At 49.3% G+C, this 25,795-nt stretch overlaps 2 protein-coding genes across 13 annotated transcripts in view; one reads left to right on the top strand and one right to left on the bottom strand.

Annotated features, from left to right (window-relative positions):
• Ngb (neuroglobin) overlaps nucleotides 1-2,357 on the top strand; it is a 5,657-nt gene extending 3,300 nt beyond the window's left edge. Inside the window, exon 4 of the mRNA XM_031357735.1 lies at nucleotides 1,311-2,357. Coding sequence (XP_031213595.1) covers nucleotides 1,311-1,472 — 162 coding nt within the window. The 3' untranslated portion in view covers nucleotides 1,473-2,357. The remainder of the gene's footprint in view (nucleotides 1-1,310) is intronic.
• A 6,110-nt stretch (nucleotides 2,358-8,467) lies between these two features.
• Tmem63c (transmembrane protein 63C) overlaps nucleotides 8,468-25,795 on the bottom strand; it is a 78,515-nt gene continuing 61,187 nt past the window's right edge. For 11 of the 12 annotated variants that reach the window (XM_031356229.1, XM_031356237.1, XM_031356233.1 and 8 more), the window contains 11 exons: nucleotides 25,589-25,711; nucleotides 25,019-25,172; nucleotides 24,235-24,341; nucleotides 23,511-23,597; nucleotides 22,904-22,969; nucleotides 18,464-18,626; nucleotides 18,118-18,223; nucleotides 17,541-17,708; nucleotides 15,806-15,915; nucleotides 13,917-13,985; nucleotides 8,468-11,013 (listed from right to left, as the gene is read on the bottom strand). In XM_031356229.1, the coding sequence (XP_031212089.1) occupies nucleotides 10,819-11,013; nucleotides 13,917-13,985; nucleotides 15,806-15,915; nucleotides 17,541-17,708; nucleotides 18,118-18,223; nucleotides 18,464-18,626; nucleotides 22,904-22,969; nucleotides 23,511-23,597; nucleotides 24,235-24,341; nucleotides 25,019-25,172; nucleotides 25,589-25,711 (1,348 nt within the window). In that variant the 3' untranslated portion in view covers nucleotides 8,468-10,818. Of the gene's footprint in view, nucleotides 11,014-13,506; nucleotides 13,755-13,916; nucleotides 13,986-15,805; nucleotides 15,916-17,540; nucleotides 17,709-18,117; nucleotides 18,224-18,463; nucleotides 18,627-22,903; nucleotides 22,970-23,510; nucleotides 23,598-24,234; nucleotides 24,342-25,018; nucleotides 25,173-25,588; nucleotides 25,712-25,795 lie in introns of all 12 variants that reach the window. The other variant, XR_004114285.1, reaches the window with a different exon arrangement.

The raw sequence follows: 25,795 nt of genomic DNA, 5'->3' as shown, positions 1-25,795 counted from the left end.
CGGAAATCCGCCTGCCTCTGCCTCCCAAGTGCTAGGATTAAAGGCGTGCGCCACCACCGCCCGGCCAGCAGCTGCTTTAATCCCAGACAGATGAATGTCTGAGTTCGAGGCCAGCCTAGTCTGCAGGGTGAGTTCCAGGACAGCCAGAGCCACACAGAGACCTTGTCTCGAAAAAAGAAAAAACAAAACAAAACAAAATGACAACAACAATAACAATAACCACAACCACCACCACCACCACCCCACTAAAACAGACCGTGAAGGCTTAGCAGCCCTTGGCATCAGTTGGATTGGTCAGCCTTCTATATGTATCAAACTACCCTGAAAGTCCTCCCTTGAAGCAGTTACTGGGTTCTGGTGGCTGGGCTGAGTTGGGCAGATCTTTCTCTGGAGTCTGGTTGGAGCCATGTTTGTGTTGAGGTCAACTCCACTAGGGTTAGGATGTCTAAGATGGTCTGTGAGCTTTTAAACCTTCCTCATGCTAGCTAGGTCTCAGCAAGCAAGGACTGCTACTCAGGCTGCTACCAGGAACATGAGCCCCAGTGTTATAAAGTCTCTGCTGGCACCACTGGCACTAATGTTCCCCTGGTCAGAGCTGATCACAAAGGGAACCCGTGTCAGAGACAGCACCCTACCTCAGTCCACCTATACTCTGGGCATGGCTCATGAGGAGTCCCTGCCACAAAAGTGCCCAACTCCATTGTGGCAAAGCTCTGTGAGGAGAGGGCATGGATGGTCCTGATTGGCTCTCCACCTGGGCATTTACACAATGCCTAGTCCTTAGGGGATATTCAGTAATATATGTGGGATAAATAAACCTCGTTTGATAAGTCCTACTGTGTATAGCTGCTACACCAAGTGCTTTTAACAGAAGCCAGAGTTTTGTTTTCTCTGTTTGGCTCATGAATCAGCTAAGGCTCAGAGGAGTAGGGTAAGCTGCTCCAGGTCATCCAGGCCATGGGTGTTGGTCATAATCTTAACTCACACCTAGCTGGCTCCACAGCATAGGACTTTTGATCTCATGACTGCTACCTTGCAAGCAGGGAAACAAAGATCTGCAAGCACTGAGTTGGTTGAGTCTGAGCAGGCAGTTTCCAGACAATGCGTAGGCCCCTCTCACGAGGTGGTCCCAAGTATCCACTGTATATTATTTTCACATTAAGAGAGAAAGGTGGGCACAGGATGACACACTCAGGGCCTGCTTAAGCAGCATGAGCCCTGTATGGGAGAGAAGAGAACCTGTGTCTCCTTACTGGCATAGGGCTTCAGCTTTCTCACCTGTTAATGGAATGATGCCTTCCTGCCTTCAGATGACTAGGTACCTCTTACCTCTGCAGACAGTAGGTGAGTCCCTGCTCTACATGCTGGAGAAGTGCCTGGGTCCCAACTTTACACCAGCTACAAGGACCGCCTGGAGCCAACTCTACGGAGCTGTGGTGAAAGCCATGAGCCGAGGCTGGGATGGGGAGTAAGAGACAAGCCAGTGCCCCTGTCTATGTGTGTCTGTCTGTTGATCTGCCTGTTGTAGTCTTAGCCTCTCCCCCAGGGTCTCTCTGTACCTTGGCCCCCATCCTCTTGGCCATCCTAGAGAGGTGATGGGAGAGGGCTCTGTCTCAGCTTCTGGTCAACTGCAGGGAGGTGTGTTTCCTTCCTCACCCCCATAGATGTACTACTAACATGCCTGGTTAGCTCTCCCCAGGAGGCAGAAGTTTTGGTAGTGAGATGGCATGGGGGTTCTTCTCAGAGAAGCTTTCTGCCAAGGTGAGGGAAAAGTGACCAGGCCTCTAGAATTTTCCATCTTGCCTGCCCAGTCTCTCTGATACGTCCCTGCCAGGCTGTTTATTTTCCAACGATGAAGAGGAGAGGTGATGTTTCTGGGGTTCTCAGGAAAGGGGAGCATAGAAGATATCGTTCTTCAGTGGCAATGGGCATCCTGAGGCTCAGCTGCTCAGATGCCCCATACAAAACCTCTTATGCCCTTGGTTCAGCATTTCTGATGGAAGCGCCCCAATATTCTTTTTGGGGAAACCTAGTTGGCCAGCCAGAATAGAGAGGCCAGAAAGGCAAGGGGAGGAATGACCTCATCCCACGTGGCCCTGGATTCTGGGACTCTTCCTGCCACCTTATTCTAGCAGGGCTGAATCCTGTCTCCCCACCCTCTTCTGCTCACCCACCACTCTCCAGCTATGGGCCCCTAACTCTGTGTTGAACGCTTGAGGTAGACCTGTGCCTGGGCAGATGAGCGGGAGAGAATACAGTGAGGAGGGCCCCTGTCCCCATCCCCAGCCACCCACACTTCCTTGCTCCGTGCTGTGGTTCTATAAACTCACAATAAACATGTTCTGTGTGCTGACCCTCCATGACTGGACGTTCTGTGGGCCTTGACCTGTGCCAGATGAAGCTACAAAGCACTGAGGCTCAGAACAAGATGGAGGCATAGGGTCAGCAGGCCCAAGGGCTGAGTGGGTGGATGGAAAGGGAAGGCCGGGGCAGTGGTGTAGAGGAGCTGGGTACCTTGGGTCCAGACTGGCTACAAGGCCACCAGAGCCAGTTCTTTTCTCTGGGCACACACCTGGACCAGCTTCCTTTGGAACTGGTGGGACAGCCAACAGTTCCAACCTGTAGTCTGTGTGGGTCTTGGGACCATTTCCACACCTGCCTCACCAGTCTCCATTTAGCCACATGCTCCTCGTGCTCAGATATTCACCATTAATGCAGAGTTCACAGTGAACTTGAAGGCCACGTGCTCGTGCTAAACACGAGAAAATAGCCCTTGCCCTAAGTTGCTGCTTAGAGAAGGCTCCCAGTCCCCAGCATCACCCATTTAGAACTTAGTTTAAATGGGATATAACCTTCTCTTGTGTTTGTGCTTGGGTGGTCAGTGCTGTGGTTTGAATCTGAATGGGCTAGTTTTATTTATTTATTTATTTATTTATTTATTTATTTATTTATTTATTGGTTTATCAAGACAGGGTTTCTCTGTGTAATCCTAGCTGTCCTGCAACTCATTCTGTAGACCAGGCTAGCCTCAAACTCAGAAATCCGCCTGCCTCTGTGTCCCAAGCGCTGGGATTAAAGGCATGCACCACCACTGCCCTGCTGAATGGGCTAGTTTTGAATGCCTGTTGCCAAGTCTGCAGCAACTACTTTGAAGGTCTGTGGGACCTTTAGAAACTGGGATCTGATTTGTCACAATAGGCACTAAGGGGTGGGCCTTTGAAGGTGGGAGCCTGGTCCCTAGTTATGGTCACTACGATATGAAGAAACACCATGACACATACCCATGGCCGTGAACTCCGCCATATCCTCCTGCCATGATGGTCTGAAATCCTCCAAAATCAGAAGACAGAATAAACCGTTCCTCCTATGTTGTTTTTGTCAGGCATCTTGCCAGAATAACACAAAGATAATGAGATATGACTGGCACACAGCATTTATTTCTTGAGGGAAGTAGTCCATGGGTCTGGTGTGATACACCCCCCCCCCCCCCCCGCAGGCAAGTGGCTCTGAAGACAGCATGGGACATGATGGAGCAGCACAGTGTAAAAAATGACCATTGTCGGTGGTAGCTGCCCTGACTTGGGGCTTCTCAGTATGGATGGCTGGCAACCTGGTAGCAGCTGGATTTTGCATGCTCTCAGCTGGGTAATAGTTTTTCCGTTTCAGCCCCGATTGCAGGGATTGGAGGCAGCAGGGCTGCAGACATTGATCAGCAACCTGCTGGGAATGCTGCCTGCAGCCACTGTTACACAGAGAGCATTTTCTCCAGCCAGTAGGCTGCAGTAGGGTGGGATATCATCCCCTCCCAAACCCACCCTCATGTAACTTAATGACAGCTTAGACTCCGTTATCTATGCTGGCCTAATGCTCCCAAGCATTTGATGAGCACTCAGGTGACTGGGGCAACCCACTTAGTAAAAACCACCCTTCTCTGGCCCATGTCTTGAGCCACCACATATGTATAGGTGCTCTGCTTCAAATACACTAACATTGTGTGTGTGTGTGTGTGTGTGTGTGTGTGTGTGTGTGTGTGTGTGTGTGTATCTGTGAAAGAACTATCCCTCCTCCTTCCTTCTCCAGCTCCCACTCCTTTTTGGTTCCTTGGTTAGCAAAATTCTTCAAAAGAATAGCCTTCCAGCTGCTGAGTGGGAATCTACCATGGCCAGATTTTTGTCTCCACTCTGTCTGATCTGATTGAAGCCACCAGTGACTTACATCTCGCTCAGTTTAGGACTCATGCCTTCCATAGCCTTCAGCTAGCTCTTCCTCTCCGCAGTACTTAGAGTTGATCACTTCTTCCTGTTTAAACTTCTTATGGAAAATCACAACCAGCTGTGAAAAGCAGAGTGTCAAGTTCATTGGGACCGCATCCGACATCACGTCAAGGTTGGCCCTTCCCTGCTCCCTCTTTGCTAGAGCGTTTCTGAGCAAGAGTCTGGGTTCTTTGCCTTGCTGATCTTCCTTAGGCTTTTCTAGATAGTCTATTTACATTTGAACTCAAGAATAGCAGGGCAGTGGTGACATGTGCCTTTAATCCCAGGACTTGGGAGGCAGAGGCAGGTGGATTTCTGAGTTCGAAGCCAGCCTGGTCTACAGAGTGAGTTCCAGAACAGCCAGGGCTATACAGAGAAACCCTGTCTCAAAAAACCAAAAAGAAGAAGGAGAAGGAGGAGGAGAAGGAGAAGGAGAAGGAGAAGGAGAAGGAGAAGGAGGAGGAGAAGGAGAAGGAGAAGAAGAAGAAAAGAAGAAAAAAGAAAGAAAGAAGAAGAAGAAGAAGAAGAAGAAGAAGAAGAAGAAGAAGAAGAAGAAGAAGAAGAAGAAGAAGAAGAAGAAGAAGAAGAGGAGGAGGAGGAGGAGACAGCATCACCTTCTCCCCACGGGAGATTCCAGTTCCTGTGACTTCCCAGAGTCATTGATCTGCATCTGGTCCATGCTTTGCATTTGACTAAGCCTTTTAAGTCTTTCCACCTCCTCCAGTTCCTTCCCCTTTTTCTTTGTCTCAGGAGAGAAATCAGTTGTCTGTTGAGGTTATGACCAGCATCCTCTGCTTGGCTGATGCCCTGTGGCTCTCTGCCATATTTCTGCTGTGAGTGGTGAGCCCTGCGGTTCCTTCCGTCCTCTCTGAGGCCCTTCTGGTACTCATTATTGCTCCTTTCCATCACCTTGTAGACTCTCCCCTCCTCCTTGTGTTGGCTCCTCCTCTGAGCTTGCTCCTTTTCCAGTCTTGGCCTTTTCCTTGCTTAAATATCATCCCAGCTGCCCCTGAGGTTTAAAGGTTCCCAACCTAACTTCCTTACCCACCAAGTGGTGCTCAAATGCAGCATGAGCAGATGCAGCATGCTCCAGGCATCTCTTCCCAGCCTTCTTTACTGCCTGTGTCACTATTGCCAACTTATTCTGGCTAACATCCTGGCTTCTGGATTTCTCTCTGACCCACCTCTCTCCACACATGAATCTTCTGCCCTGATGGTGGCACATTATACTACTTTTCTCTTTATTCTCGGCTCTATCCTAGTTAAGTTACTCTAGCTCCTCCCACAGAGAGTCCCAGTTGGAATTTCTGCTCCCAGAGGTCCACAGTGTTCTCCTCAGTACATGAGGGTGGCCTCGGTGACCTTGAGCTGAGAAAGGGAAGGGGAGATACTGTTCTGTGGGTACATAGATGAAAGGTTGTGAATATGGCTGGGGGGTGATGGCTGTACATTATGGTAAATCTATTTAACAGTGTCTAAGTGTATACTTAGAGAATGATTAATATAGCAGGGTTTGGTGGCACACATCGGCAATCCTAGAGCTCAGAAGACTGAAGAGCCGGACTCAATTGGAAAATAAAAAATGTGGGCTGGAGAGATGGCTCAGTGGTTAAGAGTGCTGTCTGCTCATCCAGAGGTCCTGAGTTCAATTCTCATCAACCGCATGGTGGCTACCGACATCTGATGCTCTCTTCTGGCATGCAGGTGAGCATGTAGGCAGAGTACTCATATATATAAAATAAAGAAACAAATCTTTTAAATTTTTTTTTAAAAAATTGTATCTTGTCTGAAAAAAATAAAAATTACAAAAGACCACGCTTCTCAGAATCCCCCGTAGCCTCCCCCATCACCAGGAGAAAGTCTGAAGTCCTAACGGAATCCCGCAAGGACCCCTGCCCTCTCAGAACTTGCCTTGGCCCTCTCCTTCCTTGCTCACTCTGCTTCTGCCCCTCCAGCCTTCCCACTACTCTTTGAGCCCTGCACTTTTTCTCGTAGACCCTCCACTCTTCCTACACCCCAGGAGCTTACCCTGGATCCCATAAGGGCAAAAATACCCTCCCGTCTCCAGTCAGTCCCTTCTCTCATCTTGTTCTGTTCTTTCTTCAAAGCACTTATCCCTGCCTGACATCCCATTATGTAACAGGTTTGTTTATTGCGCTTGGAACCTTCTATTGCCTAGGAATGGGCAGGCTGTCATGAAAACCACTCTGGGCTGTGTTTAGAGAAGAGAGAAGAGGCGATACCTTAAACAGTTGCTGAAGCTGACAAAGTAGAAGGGGCCCTGAGGCCCAGGATGGGGCTCTTGGGACCAAATAAGTCATATTTATTGCAGAATAAGAACTATACAGCAGGATTTGTGCCCTTCACTCACTTCTAGCCTGGGCCGATGAGGTCTGCAAGAGTATGTGGTGCCTGCTACACTTAGCTGGGATTTCTGTAACACAGAGGCGACCAGGGACCACCCCAGAACCTAGGGTCCATCTAGGAGACTCCCACTTGTAGCTGGAACAAAGGCTTGGGTGATCCTGGACTGCAGGTTGTCAGCACCAAGGGGCTGGCAGATGTCCAGAAACAGTTTCGGTTGGGCAGAGCTGGGAGCTTGTCTTCTTGGAATCCCAGCTCCCCCATGTCCCAGGGCCTCCCACAGAGTGACCTAGAAGCCTGCAGCTGGGCCAGCAGGGATGTTCCTTAGGACAGACCTAAGCCTCCTGCAGACACAGCAGGGGTTAGGGTGGCCAAGAGCTGCTTCTAGCTGTTCTGGGTTTGAAGGCTTCCAGGCAGAATTTGCAAGAAGCCTCAGGCCTTCCTGCCCCTCTCAAGCTGATGGTGCCCAGTATGGTACTTGCCTAGGTGCTACAGTGCCCTGTGGACACAGACCAGTGACTGACATTCTAGGCCTTTCTGGCACCAACACTCCTCCTTGTTTTTAGTCCCACCCCTAGTCAGATATACCCACCACCTAAGCCCCTGGTCCTCCTTGCCTGCTAAGTAAGAGGATCTGCCCTCACGCCCTTCTGAGCATTCCCCGCCACCTTGGGCTACTCATCCCCCTCCATACAGCCCATCTTCTGGTCTTTTGGTGTCCATCTGAGCAGTGCCCCCTGAAAGGGTGGCAGACTCACCGAATGCCCCAGTGTCTGCAAGCTGGATATTTGTAGTTCCCAAGGAGAGACCCCCAAGAAACAGCTGACACTACAGGAGTTTGTGGGATGCAGGTCCCTCTCTTGCAGCAGCTCAAGCCCACTAAGCATGGTCATCAGGCCCTGCCCCTCTTGTCCTTAACACCCCCTTTTTCTGAAACAGCCGTGTTAGCACTTGTTGCACAAGGGACAGGGACAGCAGGAGAGAGCCTAGACTCATGCTCTGACTCCTGCTACAGTGGGCTTTGAACTCACACCCACAGGTGGCTCAAGTGATTAAGGAGAGAGCTCTGTAGGGGTGGTGGCAGTGAACAGCTAACCCAAGATGGTTATGGTCTGTCCCCATGGGGTGCTGCCTTGGGAGAGGCCTTCTTGCCCCAACCTACCCTGTCCTCCACCACAGTCAATTCGGCTCTACACAGTGTGTTGAACTCAGGTCTTCCTCCTGGGAATGAAGTGACAGCCTAGTGTCAGCCACATGGGAGAAGAAGCCCAGAACTCAGGTCCTCTAGCCCAGAGGCACGTCGCCCTGGCAGGGAACTCTTTTCCTCTTGCCACAAGAGCTTTACTTAAGTTACTTCTTGTCCTCTCCAGGCCTGCATGACTGCCCCTAACTCTCCCTGAAACTCACCATCTCTATAGATTACCTCTCTTCTGTATCCCTAGGGATATAGGCCCGAACCCTGCCTGTGGTTCTACCAGGGGGTGCCACCTGAAATCTAACCTGCTGTCCTGGCTCAGCCCTCAGCCAGGTGGGCTACTGCTTCAGTGGTCTCTGGAGTGGCATTCACTTGCTGCCCAGGAAGGAGGCAGAGTCACTTCTTGTCTCTCCAACCAACTGGCAAGTTATCAACCCTTCTCTCCCTTCTACCCCCTCTCCCTTGAGCTGGGGCCAGGAAGACTCTGGAGGGTAAAGGGGTCCCAGAAGAGGCAGCGATAGACCAGGGTAACAGCCACACAGTGAGGTGTGCTGCCTCAACCTGGTGACTTTGGGGCTATCCCTTAACAGCTCTGGCTCCTTCTAGGTGGGGAAGGCCCTGTCGGCCCTGAGGCAGAGGCACAGGCCAGCAGAGGTTAGGAGGACTTGTTTATTCAAGGCACAGTCATACATTAATAACAAGAAGGTTCAGTGTTCTGGCACATTCCTTTAGTAGTAGTAGCTGTGGTTAGTCCACACCCCTCCAGCGCCCCGCCCCCCCCTCCAAGGATGCAATGCTGTTGATAGGCACTTTGCTTCCAGAGGCAGCTTGGGGACAGGCAGGCAGGGGTGAGGCTGCTCTAAGCCCAGTAAGAGTTCCCCCCCCCTACCCCCACCTCCCCAGGGAGGCTCTGTGTCATTCTGGGTCTCCTGGGAGGCATCTCCCTCCAGAAGGGATCAAAGTGATGGACTGAGTCTGGGGCCAGGGTGGGATAATGACCAATGGGCTGGGATAGCAAGTGCTGAGGAGGGCCTCTAGTGATCTTGCAAACTTGAGGTCTAGTCAGGTGGATAGCTCCTGGAAGAGCAAGAGTGGGATCTATCACTTGCCCAACATTGGCATCAGAACCAGGCTGCATTTGACCCAGATCCAGAGGGGAAAGGCCCTCCAGCCATCCTGCCCTGCTGTCTACAGGACCCCTTGTACAGGCTACAGTGGGTCAGGGCAGGAGGGAGGGCCAGCAGCAGCAGACAGGGCTGCAGGGATCTGGGGCAGGTACCAGCAAGCAGTGCCCAGAGTAAAGGCCCAGATCTAGGCTCTGGTTGCATTCAGGGGGGCGGGGGAACTGTAACTCCCCACTTTGGGCAGAGCTAGATGTTGGGCCTGACCACTCAGCGATGAAGTCCTTCCCCTCGTTGATGAAATCCTAGGGGTGAGGGCCTCAGGGGGACTGGAGTGTCCTAAGGGCCTGGCTTAATATAGTTCTACCCTTATTCCAAGCTTGACAAGGACTGGAGGTAGCCTCTTTCCCAGCTGACTCAAGCTCTCAGGAAAGAGTCACTCTTTCTGCCCTGGAGTGAAGCTTGGAACTGCCTATGTGGCTGGGTTGTGACAGAGACGGAGCAGAGACCAGGCCAAGTGATCTGTTTTCAGGGCAGCCATGGGTGGAGACATTGGGGCTGAATAAGCCTGGGCCCACCTACAGTGAATGGGCAGCAAGGAAGAACCCAGATATCTGGGGAGGAGCTTCAGAGGCTCCAGACCCCTCCGTTCAGGTGGCTCAGGCTTCATGGTAGTCCTGACAATGCTTTATCTTAAGAGGCAGAAGTTGGAACACCTCAGAAGGGGGCAGAGGTGCTGCGCCACCAGCATTTCAGGGGGGGCTTGCTCCTCCAGCCGGAGGTTTGCCTATCAGAAGGGTCTTCTCTGTGTCTGTGGGGGTGCCACCCATCACTCCTCCTCTGAGTAACCCTGGCGGGACTGGGATGATACCACCACTGTGCGAAGCATCTGTAACTCCTGAGCCAGTATCATACTAGAGGCCAGGCAGGGCAGCTTGAAAGAGAAGAGTCTTTCTGTGGGTAGGGGATGGCCAGTGTCTTCAGTTTGCAGCCTGAGCTGTCACCACTCTTGGCCACGCCAGGGCACAGCACTCATATAACATGGGGCAGAGGATGTCTTGGTGGCTGCCTCTAAGCTCTGGGGATCTTTTCATTTATCCTTGGGACTGAGAGAAGTGTGTCTGATTTCCATGGCCCAGTTTTGGAGAGAACACCTTGTTTCCTTAACTCAATGCCACCCCTAAACACACACACACACACACACACACACACACACATACACACACACACACCTTTAAATCAACCAGCAAGGATTCGGCATGGTTTCCTTTACCACATGCATGAAGATCTTCTTTAGTGAGCCTGAGTAGCTGTCCCAGCTACCATTATAAATAGATAGCAGAGCAGAGAAACAGAGGCCTCAGTCACTTTCCAGGTTTGTCCCAGCTGCTCTGTGTTCAGAGGGTGAGGTACAGAGTTTCTAGATGCTCTGTAGGGAAACCTGTGATGACACAGCCACCGGTGCCTTGCACACAAGGCCTAGTCCACATACCTTTTTCTGCTCAGACGGCAGTGGAGGATGGGGGTCTGGAGCAATCCTTGATGGGCAGCTGGAGTGGGGTAGGGGATGGTGAACCCCCTTGCCCCAGGAAGCTGTCAGTGGGCTACCTTTTCCCATATGCACACTCGCATCAGCTTGACACTAGCAAGACACACAGCAGACAGTCTCTTGTGTCCTGGACTTCAGATCCCACTCCCAGAAACATGGTGTGGGCCTCCTCCACCCCATCCTGCCCTTTCTGGCTGGTCAGCAGATTCGGCTCTTCACAGGGCCACAGGGTGGCAGATGTCTCCATCAGGAGCTCCCCAAAAGTCTGTGGGAGGGAGCTCCTTCCTGCTTCCCCCCCCTCCAGGCTCTCCCCTTGCCCCCTGACTGGAGTCCTAATCAGTGGCTCTGGCCCTCCAATTCCAGCCCTTCCTGGAACTGGGCTGAGTCCAGCTCCCTTGCAAAGCCCCTCAGACCGCTCTCTTCTTCTCCCTCTTCTGGTTGGCTGTTCATGGTGCCATAGGTGTGCCGGGCTGGGGAGGAGGCGGGGGTCAGGTTCAGCTCTGGCTCCTGGAGCACAGTGGCCACGTACAGCTGCTCGGGACAGAGAGGGGAAGGTGAGATGAGGCACAGTCATATCATAATCAAGAGTAAGTAGGGTACACCCTCTCTCCTCATGCCCAACCTGGTCACCTCTACCTGCCCACCACCAGCAGGCTTGTCCTTCCTCTGCCTTGTTCTTTACCATTGAGTGAGCTCCGAGAGATGAAGCCTCCTGTTGGCTACCTTAGAGTTGCCAGGGTTAGTTGGCAGGCTTCCTCATTCCTCACTTACACATTATCCATTCCCAGGAGAAAATGGCCTAGGCGCACCCTGAACTGGGTAGGCCTCCATTGACCAGCTAGAATGTTTTCCTGCAGAAGCACGTCACAGATTCGGAACTGAATGTGCTAGCTGGCTCGTGTCACACTGAGGGCTGGTTTCAGGAATACCAGGGAAGGCATCAGATTAGAGAGACACAGGGAATACCAGGGGAAGAGTCAACCTGTCGCCTCTTGCAATGGCTTTTAATCTACTCTCTACTTTAAAAGTCGGTGATAACAGGATAAACTGAAAACTTTTCCATACTTCAGTATAAACAGACAGCTTCAGGTGGTGAGGGAACAGTCCTGTGAAACACCTAGACACATGCATAGTGACAAAGCACACACCGTAGACATTTTGGCTATTAAAAAAAGGAAATGATAGCTGAACAGTGGGAAAAAAAAAACAAAAACCAGGAGGCATAGCCAGTGGCCTCACTAGCGCCATCCACAGGAACGAATGGGGTACTACAGTTCTCCAAGCCCCAGCATTGGACCTGAGCCTGTCAAGCATCCAGCTTTCAGGGAATGGGGAAGGGAAGGGAAAGGCGGGGGGGGGGGGGCATTCTGCAGAGCTGGCGGGGTCTTTCCAAGTCTTAATCTAGCATAGATACCCAACTAACTGGTTCTGGGTCTAGGTCAGTTATAAAAGATCATCAGTAACGAGGGCTATTTGAATACGGGTAGGCAAAGAGATCAAAACTCATATATGTGGCAGCACACTGTTCACTGCATGTTATAAAACTGTATGTATAGTGGGATTTCAGTTTAACAAAAAAATGCATATATACATATAGAATTCCATAGGCATATATATATGTAGATATATATGTAGATATATGTAGATATATATATGTATATATATATATAGGCACAAGCTACTTGGAAGAGATACACGCATCCATAGGTATCTCGAAAAATGTACACCAGTGTGTCTCGGTGATCATGCCTTGGTGATGGGAGTATGAACATTTGATTTCTTTAGTCTTGCTCCTCTGGTTTCTCATTCCCACAGTTGCCTACCGTGTCCATATACCACTGTCATAAGCATAAAGGATTTTTTTTTTTTTTTTTGCATAAAGGATTGTTAAGAGTCTAAGCCTGGCATGGTAGCATGCGCCTAAGTAGTCCCCGCTACTCTGGAAACTGAAGTGGGAGAATCACTTGTGCTTGAAGATCAAGACCAGGCTGCCCACATGGAAACCCCGTCTCAAAAAATAAGTACATGCATAAATAATAAGTTCTATAATTTTTTTTTCTTTAAGCACAAATTTTACAGTCAAAAGGACCTGGTTCAAACTCCGCCCACACCCGAGCTCAGGGGTATAGCTTCCTAGGGGTGCTTACCTAATACACATAAGGCTGTGTGCTCAATCAGTCTCCCACACAGCAACCACACAGAAAGGTGGTAGTAATTAAATTTGAGGGGATGAAATAAAAATTCCTAACGATGGGAGTTTATTAATCGGGGGGGGGGGGGGGGGGGGGAAGCAAGGCTTTTTCTTAGATCGCCCCTGTAACAGCAAGAGCGCTCCTATTGGCCAGAGAAAGCCATCCCTGATTGGTTCCTCTCAAAGACAATTTGTCATTGGTTGTAAGGGTTTGGCTTTGGTTTTGGTTTATCCTTTCAAGTGAAGCCCAACCAGGGTTCGGACATGTCAAGTGTCTGTGTACACGGCCAGCTGAGGCCGCTGATGTTGAATTTTGACTCAGCTCTGCCTACCTCAAAAAAAAAAAAAAAAAAAAGCCTCTGGGCTGTGTGGCCCTGCCCAAGGCTACCCCGAATATCCATGTTGAACACTGTCTTCTGTTTTCCCCACGGGCTCCAGATTTCTTCAGGCCTTTACCCAGGCTCTTCCTCTTCCTCCGATACTCTTCCCACACCCTCTTTCACCTGGCAACCTTGCCTCCCATTCCTCTAGTTGCATGACATAGTCCCTTCTCGGGGAAGCTTCCCCATATGCCCAGGTCCGGAGGCACCCTTCTTCAGTGCTTGTTGGAGGTGCCTAGCACTGGGGCATGAAGGACCCTGTGGCCAGCTTCAAATATGCATAGATGATTGCATGGGCACATGTGGTTAAGGATGAGGGCAAGGGCTCCTGTCATCCAGGCAAGCCAAAGGCCGCGGGAGCCTCTACCCAGTCCACTGGCCACAGACTCTGGGTCCAGCCTCGGCTCTTGGCAGGCTGGCGGACTCATCGATCGGGTGCTGCCCCTGCCTTACCATTCACTGGGTCCGTCAATAGCTCCCTGCAGCTCTGTCTGCACCGCTCTGGCCAACACCTGTGCCCAGGAGGCAGCCTTGGGTCCTGAGGCCGAGCCCCAGCATGGCCCTGCGTCTACACGACTGAGGAGTCTGAGATCTGGCTCTCACTGATGATTCGACAACTTGGGCTCTGTCCTCTTTGGGTGACTTGTATTGACTGTTGATTCCACCTTATTCTTCAGCCAGGGCCATGGAAGCAATTGGACCTGGGCCAAGTCCTGCTGTATCAGAAGAGGGAACCCAGGGCTCCCAGCTCCTCCCCAGTACCCAGGGTAAGCACTAAACACTGGTGCCCCGCCTCCATCATTGGAGTGCACCACCCCTGCAAGGCCCCACCCTCTTGTCGCTGGATGGGGGCAGAAACTCACAAGGGAGGTGGGGGTAGAGGTTGTGCTGTTTGGTTCCACGTCAAACACAGTCTCTGTTTCTTCTTCAGGCTGCATTGAAGAGAGGAAGAGTGGTCGGGCTGAGGATGGGGCCTGCCCTGTGCCCCTCCCACCCTCTGTCCATATCATACCAGGGCCTCTGGCTTACCACCATGGCCCCTCAACTTTTTCCTTTCTTTCTCTCCTTTCTTTCTTTCTTTCCTTCTTTCTTCCTTCCTTCCTCCCTCCCTTCTTCTCTCCCTCTCTTTCTTTCTCTCCCTCTCTCTCTCCTTTTCTTTTTCTTTCTCTTCTTTTTTTCTTTTTGTGTTTTTTTTTTTTGAGACAGGGTCTCTCTTTGTAGCCCTGGCTGTCCTGGAACTCACTCTGTAGACCAGGCTGGCCTCAAACTCAGAAATCCACCTGCCTCTGCCTCCCAAGTGCTGGGATTAAAGGCGTGCGCCACCACTGCCCGGCTTTTCTTTTTCTTTTGGTTTTTGGAGACAGTTTCTCTGTAGTTCTGTGTAGTTCTGTCTCTCATGGAACTTGCTCTATAGACCAGGCTAGCCTCAAACTCACAGAGATCTGCCTGCCTCTGCCTCCCAAGTGTGGGACTAAAGGTGTGCACCACCACCGCCTGGTTAACTCTTTTTCTTTATAGACATTCAGACCAGCAGGCAGGGCAGAAAGCTCAGGGAAAAAACAAAAACAAAAACAAAAAAACAGAAAGAGTTGGGATGCCAAGAATCCTTTCTGTAATGTTCTGTTCCCGAAACCATAAAGGGGGAAACAATTATAATAGGAATGGGTTTTAGAGGTGGGCCTGCTCTGGCTGCTGTCTTTGTATAGGGACCTCAATTAATCTTACCTAAGTTCCACATGTGTGTTAGAGAAAAATTCGTTATGGCCCTCCTATAACCAGTACTCCAACCAGCAATAGTGATGGGTGCGTGTGCTCTAACCAGGTCCCAGGTACAGGTAGAGAGAGCATGAAGAAATGCTTCCAAGAAGGCTCCCTCTGCGGGGTGTTGTGCTGTAATTTTTTTTCCTATATACATCATTCAAAGGGAAACCCTTTCCTGCTATAAACAACTAGTTTATAAAAAGTTACTATAAAAAGTCAATTGGGGCCGGGCAGTGGTAGTGCACACCTTTAATCCCAGCACTTACGAGGCAGTGGCAGGTGGATTTCTAAGTTCAAGGCCAGCCTGGTCTACAGAATAAGTTCCAGGACAGCTAGGGCTACACAGAGAAACCCTGTCTTGAAAAACCAAAAAAAGAAAAAAGAAAACAAAGTCATCAATTGGGGAGATAAGTATGTAATCATGAAGTGCAAAAATTATGTTTCATCCATTGGAAATCATTCCAGTGTCCCAGCATGGATGTTTACTCTGGGTAATGCTGACGCAGATACTTAGCATTGCTGGCAGGGCTCTGACTTGGTGTGACATGACTCTTATCTCCAGAGCCTAATGATTACACTGGGTACCCCTGCCAAACGCCAGAGAACTTGCAAGGGGAACCTCGAAACAGCCTTCAGTGCCCATAGCCTGGGCTCCATTCACCACCATTCCCTACTCCTCTCTGTCTCTCCCTCCTCCCCACTCTCTGAGACCTTGCAATGGTGCTTACAGTGCTTACAGTGACTGGACCCAACTCACATGGTGGGAGAGACAGGCCAACATCAGCCTGTTATTTGGAAGAGGTGTTGGAGGGTGACAGGGAGCAGCGTCTTTGGATGGCATGTGAGCCCATTGAGCCTGCAAACCTTAGGCTAAGGAAAAGGCCCACCCCTCTTGTCCTGTGTTATTCTGGGGGCCTCTACCAGGACATCTCAAAGTTGTGTCCTTAGAACCGGAAACGTCAGTGGTGTGAAGGGCAAGCTGACAACTTACCTCATACAGATTGGCAATCCGGAGCTTCCCCAGAAAGATGCCAGCAAAGACGATGATCACGGAGATGATGAGGAAAGACATGGAGAATATAGTGATGCTGTGGAAGGAACCTGCCAGGGATAAGAAAAGGCCATGGGCATGCAGCTGGAGAGCTGCAGCCAGGGTGGAGGCAGGGCAACAGAGCTGCTTTGCCTAGGACCACCTGCTTCAGAGCCTCCACGGAAAACCACTGAGCTAGGGCAGAGAAACCCCTGCACTCCCCACAACAACGAGGAGTGAGCATGACACGAGGTCATCTCTCTGTTCTTTTGGGCCAGTTTAGAATGTGGCTTATTGTGTGTTCTATGGAAAACAGAATTTGGGTGGATCTAAATTACGCACACCAACATCCACTAAACAAGTCCCTCTTGATCTGTCAACTACCTGTTTCCATGGTTTCTCAAAGGTATCTTCAAGTCACTAGTTCTGCCCTTAGACTCTGAGTGGCCCTTTTTCCTGCTGGCCCACTGCTAACCACACTAAAAGCCAACCCAGCATTCAAGAGTCATTTACATGTTTCTTGAGTGAATTGATCTCCATAAAGGTAACAGATTTTTAACAAGGTCAGTATGGAAAATTAACTCTCCAGTCTCAGGTGACTGCCAAAGGAAGCTTACTGGTGCACGCCTGTGCAATAGCACAAACCGGTAAACAGCCCCATCAGCACCAAGCTACGGAGGGCTAACAAAAGCTGTAGCCCTCAATGCGGCTGCGAAAGGCATGTGTTCAAACAGGCTCTCGATCCATGAAGCCAGTCAGAGCATAATGCACAGAAGAAAACCCAGGATATAAGATTGCAAGTTACGATGTGGATGGTCACGATTTTATAAACAATAAACAAACACACGCCCTCACTTTGCTCCCTCCCCTGAGCAAATGCCTAGCTAGAATCGGGAACAAGAAAAAAACAACATCAATAACAAAACAAAACAAAACAGCTCTAAATGGAATTATGGGTAACAGCTTTTGGTCCGTGTCATTTTTTTTTTCTTTTTCTTTTTGATATTTAGAAAAAGGCACTCAAGGGGGAAAAATGCCTTCCAGGTGGCAGGAGATGATATTAACAAATGAATATGCTGTGAATATAACGGAAGGTGTCATTCTGACAGAGAGCAAGGAAAATACACCACGGGGGGATAAAGTAAGTTACCACAGGAGGGAAGGCAATGGGGTTGGGAACACCCTACTGGCATGAGTGACCCAGATGCAAGAGAGCTGAGGAGCACCCAGTCTGGGGCTACTGGAACCTCCTCTGAAGGTGCCTCTGGGTTCCCCAAGATAGCAAAAGACTCTGTGTTGAACCAAAGGCTAGCCACCATTGCAGAATCTGATTCCATTTTCGTGGTTCTGGCAAACCCATGGAAGCAGGCATCATCTGGGCTCCCGGAGGAAATGTCATGGGAATCAAGTCCCAAAAGCTGCTCTTCTATTTTCTGCCCATCTACATTTAGAATAGAGGAATGTGACATTTTATACTCGAAGCCAAATCCACATCATTTGGACTTTGCCTTTGTCTCAAAGTTCTGCCAAAGCTAATGCATGCACTGTGGCCCAGAGTTGTCACTGGCCTTGGCCAAGTCCCAGGAGCAATGTCCTTCTCACCCTAAGCTCTCCTCTTCTAGCAGAGGTAGTCTCAAGAGACTCACAGGACAGAGGTCAGGCAGAGGCAGGACCAAACAGCAGGCTGGGCACCCACCTACTCGCAGGATGGAGAAGAAGAGCATCCAGAAGAGCCCCAAGAGTGGGGCAAAAATGGCCTGGTAGACGGCAGCCATGTGGATCTGCGCATTCAGTTTGGTGGGCGCGTAAGAGTAGTACATATTATAGCGGTCTGTGATGTGCTTCATGCACAGATACAGCAGCCCTGGGAACCAGAAGACAGAGATACAGCTACTGGCTGCTCTAACCTAGCAGATCTGTGCCGCCCTCAGGTCCCCATAGAGCTTAGAGGACAGACTCAGCACTGTTAGGGCAACAAGAGCCCAAGATGGGCTGTGGGAGACCTATGGAGATGATTTCTGTCACCTCCAGAACTGATTCTGCCAGCTAGGTGATGTCGTTCATTCACACATGCATTCAACCAACACCCCTTGTTAGCAGCTATCCAATCAGTCCCATGGCTGGGCCCTGTTCCTCCCACCTCCCTGCCACAGTTGGTCCCAGATCTCCTCATGCTCTGGGAGGTAGCCTGATTCCATGGAGGGTGTTTCCTACTCCAATTTCAGAATGTGTATCCCTGGGGGCTGGGAGGCGGTACCTTGTAGATGACTTACCAAACGGGACAATTATAGGGCAAGTGATGCTATATGCCATCACCACGCTGAAGACGTTCAACATCCATGCATACTCTCTTCCAAATTGGAAATCCATGGCCTGGTTCTAAGGCAGAGGGAAGGGGGTCACCCTCCGCTTGCCCAGATTCCCTTGTCTTGCATGCTTCTGGGATTCCTCTAGGGAGCTGGCTGGCAGCTCAGTCCTAGAAGCAACATTGCTTCCCACCTTGGAGTCCAAGAAACAGCCACCTATGGTCGCAGGCCCCCACCGTGGGTCCTAGCACCCACAGCGACCCTTTCCTTTCTCTCCCAGAAGACTACGCTTAGAGAAGGGGCTGGCCCTCACCTTTCTGATGTGAACTCTTTCTGGCTCTGATCTGGATAAGAAGAGGCGGGTACAATATGTGCAGAGTGACCCCAGTCGCATCAGCTCCATGCCTGTGCCAAGCAGAGCTGCTGTGATCACGTAGTTGATAAAAAATGCACCGTTGTCTGGAAGGAACACGCACCTGGGCAGTGGAGGAAGGGGAGAGGTGGTGGAAGGACAGAGGAAAGAGATGTTGGGGGAGGAAAAGACAGAAACAGTAGAGAGAATAAAGATCCATAAACAGACAATACCATCTATCTCTTAAAGTCTTGCCAAAATAATTCTATGCATAAGGGTTTTCACAAGACAAAAGCTGCTTAGGCATAGCCATAATATGGACAAAAGATATGAAGATCTAAAAGATCCATGATTCTCCAATTTCTGCCAAGGAATTGCCACTTGTGTGACTACCTCAGGAGAAAGGGTTTCCTGTGCCAATGTCCTCCTGGGTACGGTGAGCTGACCTGTGAAACTGCCACTAATTCTTGTAGAGGGAATGCCTGTCAATATGGAGGAACCCCCATAAAGACCCTGAGCATCCTGCCTGGATCTGTCCTGCTGGATATGCTGGAAGGTTCTGTGAGACAGATGACAATGAGAGTGCTTCCAGCCCTTGCCACAATGCGGCTGTGTGCAGGGATGGAATCCATGGCCACTCCTGCTTCTGTGTGCCTGGATACCAAGGCAGGCATGGTGCTTGGAAGTGAACGTGAGTGTTTCCGATCTCTGCGAGAATGGGGCAGTATGCCTCAATAAGTGTTCTGGTGGGAACTGTGAGCTGGAAATTGATGAATATGGATCCCAACCATGTCTACATGGTGCCACAGGTCAGGATGCTCTTAGGGCCCACTTCTGTGACTATGCACCTGGATTCTTTGGTGACCACTGTGAACTCAACTTTGATGAGTGTGCCAGTCAGCCATGTCTCCATGGAGGTCTATGTGTGGATGGAGGAGACAACTCCTACTGTGCCTGCATGGGTAGTGGATTCACAGGGATGAAAAAGTCACATGCACATTGATGTCCCTTTGTTGGTCAAAGCCTTGTTACAATATACAACATGGGAAGACACTGTTGACAGTTGTATTTGTCACTGCTGGGTGGGATTCACAGGTGCCCTATGTGACATAAACATACGTGAATGCAGTAGCAAGCCCTGACAATTTGGGAGTTGGGGGTGGGGAATGTACTAAGCTGTCCGCAGAGGATCAACAGGGACACAGTGTAGGCTTGCAACGTGAAGGAGGCCTCAACTACCTTGGTGTCCCAGGTTATGCTTGTATCTGTCACCTGGATTCACACACAGACAGGAACCTAGCATAACTGTTCACTGAGAGGCTCCACCCAGCAGCTGCCCAAAATGGATACAGAGACCACAGTTAAACATTACACGGATCTAGGGAAGTCTTGTGGAAGAGTTGGGGGAAGGATTGAGCAACCCGGAGGAGATAGAAAGACAAACAGAGTCAACTAACCTGGACCCTCGGGGTTCTTAGAAACTGAACCATCAACCACAGAGAATACAATGGCTGGACTTAGGCCCTCCTGCTGTATATAGCAGATGTGCAGCTTGGTCTTCATGTAGATCCTTCAACAACTAGAATGGGGACTTACCCTGACTGTTGCCTGCCTATGGATCCTGTTCCCCTAAATGGGCTGCCTCATCCTCTCAGTGGGAGGATGTGCCTAGTCCTGTAGTGACTTGAGGTGCCAGGGTGGGTTGAGATGCCAGGGGGCACCTCCCCCTTCTCATAGGTGAAAGGGAAGAGGGGTAGGGAGAGGTGCCATAGAGGGAGAGACTGGGGTAGAGAGGGGCTGCAATCTGGATGTAAAGTGAATAAATAAATAAATTAATTAATGGGAAAAGATCCATAAACAGCCACTCTCCATAACGTCATTTTTATCAATGATGGATCACATATGAGATGATAGTTTGTAGACTGTGTGCCCCAGTGAGGTGGTAGGCACTTTACTCTGTGCAGAGACACCTCAAGGTGTCCTTCGCATGCACACACATGAGTATAAATGCATAGATACCAAGAGTCCAATTTAACAAACAGTCTTTTTGAGCAGACATATGGATGGACTACATAAAATAAGGTTTAGAGTGGACCGATCAGATGTCTGCATCCAGATAGACGCAGAATTCTGAAGACATATGGTCTTAGACAAGGAAATATGACATCTTTAAAAAAAATTTAAGGACTTGTTTTTATTACTTTAAATACACATAAGGTGGGGCTAGTGAGATGGCTCAGTGGGTAAGAGCACGGACTACTCTTCCAAAGATCCTGAGTTCAAATCCTAGCAACCACATGGTGGCTCACAACCACCCATAACGAGATCTGACGCCCTCTTCTAGTGCGTCTGAAGTCAGCTACAGTGTACTTAATTATAATAATAAATAAATCTTTGGGCCTGAGTGAGCAGGGCCAACCGAAGTGAGCAGAGGTCCTAAAACATTCAATTCCCAACAACCAGATAAAGGCCCACACCTATCTGTACAGCTACAGTGTGTACTCATATACATAAAATAAATAAATAAATCTTTTTAAAAAATATACATAAGGTATATGTGTTTGTGTATGGAGATGTGCCCATGAGTGCAGGTGCCCACGGAGGCCAGAGGCATCAGATTCCCCCTGAGCTGGAGTGATAGGAGGTTATGAGCCGTCTAGAATAGGTGCTAGGAACCAAACCTGGGTTCTCTGCAAGAACGATACATGATCTTGACAGCTGAGCTATCTCTTCATGCCCCCACGATGATATCTTTAGTTTCACTAATCTCTAATTGAAATTTGCCATTTGTTTCCTTGGAGAATCATCAGCAAAAAGACATAGGCCTTCACATACCTTCACACACGCACACACACACAAACACGCATGCACACACACAAACACACATGCATGTACACACACACCCTCACACACACACCTTCACACATACGCACACAAACACGCATGCACGCACACAAACACACACGCACATACATACACACGTGCGTACACACATGCACACACACAAACACGCACGCACACAAACACGCATGCACGCACAATTTTTCTAAAGGGAGACTAAAGCATGCCTGGCATTTCTCAGCTCCCCCATCTACATAATTGTGCTATTGTTCTTGTAGAGAGGACTGTGAGCCTCTGGGCATGTTTCAGAATTTCTTCAAACACTATCTTAAGAGGTAGAACTAGGTCAGTGGTAGAGGATTTACCTAGTGAGCACACGATGGAGATGTGGTTCCTATGGGAAGCTGAGGCAGGAGAATCTTGAGTCTAGTAGGATCTGTGTCTAAAAGCAACACTCTTCGTGTTCATTCTTCATGGTATTGAAGTTGACTCACAAGCTTTGCTTTATTAAGTAAACTGTATTGGAGACATGTGCCTAGCCCAAGATGAGCCCACTCATGTTAGGAAAGACAGCTTTCTATGACTACAGTGTCAGTTTAACTGTAGAAAACTTGGGAGATCCTGGTCCTTGCCTTAAAGAGCAAGCTGTGGAAAGATGAAGTCATTTGAAATATGTCTTTGAAAACTGGGGGTTTCAAAACCATGAAAAACAAAAACAAAACCAAAAACACGACAGGCCAGATTTTCAACATGATGCACATGTGGTCATGGAGCCTGTCATCCCTAATTTTAATGTTCTTATTCCAGTAGTTAGTCAGCCTTTGCACTGATGTCTGCGAAGTAAACAGAAATTGTAACATTATATTGCTTCTATTTAAAATGTATTGATGGGTTAATGAAGACTGACACAAACTGTAAAGCATTTTGATAAATGTATTTATTTTATTTTACTTTGAAATGATGGGTGTATGTGTGTGTCCATGTGTGGGTTTGTACAGGAGAGTGCAGTGTTTAAGGAGGCCAGAAAAGGGATCCCCTGGAGCTGGGGTTATAGACAGTTTTGAACCACCTATGGGAATTGATCTCTGGTCCTTGGAAAAATAGTATATATACTCTGAGTATATAACCACTGAGCCATCTCTCTTGCCTCTGATAACAGTGCAATCCATGTATGTAACACACTTATATACACCACTTAGTATGTGGAAACTGGAGGCAACTTGATCAGCTTTGTGTATTGTACCAACACAAGGTTCCTGGGTCTTACATTACACTCTATTCATGCAAAATATTACCAGTGAGGAAAACTATCTGAAGACAGGTAGGGATCCCCTATCCTGTACATTTCTGTGGTAACTTCTTGTGAAACTACAGTGATTTCAAGAAGAGGTCCCTGGTCATCACTGGATTGCCAAAGGGGACCACGACACAGGTTAATGCCTTCACCTGCATGTACCTGCTTCTGGGTGCCACTGATGCAGGGTTAGACTGGGGAAGGGTATACATCCCCACACCAGTGCAGACACACAGAAAACCCTGTGTACATCCAAGAATACTCACTGGAACCTGATGGTCGCATGTTCAAGATAGTAGATGTCAAAGAGCCAGCGTAAAAATACATGCAGACTGGAATGAAGAACAAAATCAGACCTTCAGTTACAATGTTCATGTGCTACAGTGTAGAGCTCGATTCCTCTGTCCAACTTCCTACTTTCCATTCTCCCTCAACAATTCTTGAGTCCCTGGCTTGGTGCTAGCTGGCCAGTCACCCTATCCCCATGATCTTAATGCTAGGTCATCTGTGTCCCTCACTCTTGGCCTTATAGCTCAAGACCACTTTCTGCAACAGATCTTTGCCAACTATCTCTATGAGTGCTCTCTGTCTCTCTGTCTCTCTCTGTCTCTCTCCTAACTTCCCATTTATGTTGGCTGCATTCTTCCCCCTTGGGTTGCCAGTCCACTGGCAAGGATGTCTTGTCTTCCAGACTGGGGCAGAGTTCACTTTATAGTTTGCATGATACTTGGCTCAAGCTATGCTTGTGACAGACACAAGACTGTCATTTGAGGAGACTTTCAGCAACCATAGGAGGCCTATGGTACCTGAAAGAAGATTTCTACTCTAGGCTGAACCTGGATTAGACAAGAGGGATAACTGAGAGCGAGGTACCTGGTGAGCCCCATGGAGGGCAGAATGACCACCATAAACACCAGGAAGATGTAGCATTTGTGCACTATGAACAGGTTCTGAGTTGATCTACAAGGAAATGAAGAGAAACACTTATCACTGTGGGAGACAGAATAACAATCAAAGATCTGAGGTGGGTGTGGTAGCATATGTCTTTAATCCTAGCACTGGTGAGGCAGAGGTGGGTGGATCTGTGTGAGTGTAAGGCCAGCCTGGTCTACATAGGGAGTTCCAGAATACCCAGGACTATCTATGTAAAGACCCCGTCTCAAAACAAAAACAAAACCAAAATAAGCAAAGAGAGAGGAAAGCAAGATGAATGGACAGGGATCTATGAAGTATAGTCCAATGCCCTTTTCACAGAGCACTGTGAGCTGTACTGTATCTAAGAACAGCAGGAATGAACAGTGTGAGCAACTAGTAATGTCTGTCCTGGGCATAGGAAGGAAACACAAAGCACATCTCCGTATCCAAAGCACATTACCAATGATACTCAAATCTGGAGAATTTCAACAATCAACATGAGCCTTACCCTTGGCTATAGGACAAGCAAACATTTCTATTAAGTATATAGTAACGATTTCTACTATCTTAACCCTTGGGTTAGATAGAAGGCCCAAGTGCCCGGCAGAAAGGAAAGGAAAGAGTCTAGGACGAAAGAGACACTCATAGGGGAGGAGAGGAGCCGCCAACATCCCCAGCTCACCTCGTCCAGTGGGCCTCTAGGAAGGCGGATAAGTAGACCAGCAGAGGCATTATCACAGTGAAGGCCCAGAGCAGTACAGAGGGGAAGAACTGAGTCACGATTGGGGTCTGGAAGGGTACGGAGAATAGAAAAGGCAGGAGCCGTCAGCACAAGGAGCCCCTTCCCCGTGCAGGCTACCCTGGTTCTCCCACTAGCCCTGCATCTCCCAGCCCAGTCAAGAACTAACTTGCTCTCTTGGAGGCTACAGAGTAGGTCTGACTTTTCTTTGGTGCCTTCCTGGCCAGATGTCCACCTAGCTGGAGGAGGCAGATTCTCATACCTTAAGGTTGGGTAAGTCCACGAGAGGTATCTATGCTCAGGAGGCAGACATAACACTGAAGGGTCTTTCTTTCTTCCCATGTCTGTATTAGGGCTCATCCTACTCTTTCGTACCCTCTACACTTACCAATAACCAAAGAAGCCTGGTGAGAACAGAATGGTTTATGCCTGCTGTTGTCCTCCAACAGCAGTGAAAGGATCTAAAAGTACCTCCTAAGTCCACTCTGGCTGGACCACCCATCCTCAATCTCTCCACAGAACCTACCTACACACTCTCTTTCTTCTCTAGCCTGTCTCTGAGATGGGCAATGCCCCGCAATCATCCTACCTAGAACCCAGGACACACGACCTCACCTATGACACCACTCAACCTCCACCATGCTGTTGTAAAAGTTCTAGATCCAGGATTCCTGTCCCAGGAGCCAGTCCCTCCCCACCCCAGGCCCAGCCTGAACAAAAGAGGCACCTGCAATTTCTCAATGGGGCGGGTGACATTGTACATGTCGATGGTGTTGATGATGATGGCAGGTGTGGTGAGAAAGAAGAAAAGGAAGAACAGGAAGGTGTTGATGGCGATAAAGCGAGTCCACCAACTGAAGCGGCGGATGGACAGGTGTTTCCTGGAAAGGGAGGGAGAAGGGAGGCACACTTAGGCCAAACCTCAGTCCACAGAGAGACCAATACTTTTTCCTGATGCCAGTTGTGGGCCTGGGCCTATGTGCAGTGCTCACTGGGCTTTTTCCTTGACACCATCTGTAAAAGCTCAGACTATGTCTCAGAGGCTAGAGAGATATTTCAGTGAAAACCTTACCCAAGGTTGGTCCCTTCCATGCATATGGGGAAGGTAGGCATGGGGTGGGCAGGTACTATGATGCTCAAGAAAGCACCTGGCAGAGCCCAGCAGGAGTTGGGTTTAGACAGTTCTGAGTCTAGTTCCCATGGACACTCTGTTGGGCAATAAAGTAGAGGGCAGAGGCTCTGTCCTGTGGTCTTCTTCAATTTCAGAGACAGACATTGGGACACAGAGAAAACTTACCAGATGATGTCTTTGGGGTGAGGGGCCTGAACAACCCTCCAGTGGTAGTTTTTGATGGTGGTCGTTACTGAAGACTGCTTGGGGTGTCTACCACAATAGATGCACTTGTAATCATCATAGATGCTGTGGAGATGGATCAAAGAGAAGACATAGGTCAGGAGTAGGAGGAAAGCTTCAGAGAAACAGATTCCAGGATCCCAGGGCCAC

This window comes from Mastomys coucha, unplaced genomic scaffold (assembly GCF_008632895.1).
Source record: "Mastomys coucha isolate ucsf_1 unplaced genomic scaffold, UCSF_Mcou_1 pScaffold6, whole genome shotgun sequence".
Lineage (NCBI taxonomy): Eukaryota > Metazoa > Chordata > Mammalia > Rodentia > Muridae > Mastomys > Mastomys coucha.
Note: the sequence above shows the minus strand (reverse complement) of the source record. Positions and strands in the feature narration are given on the sequence as shown.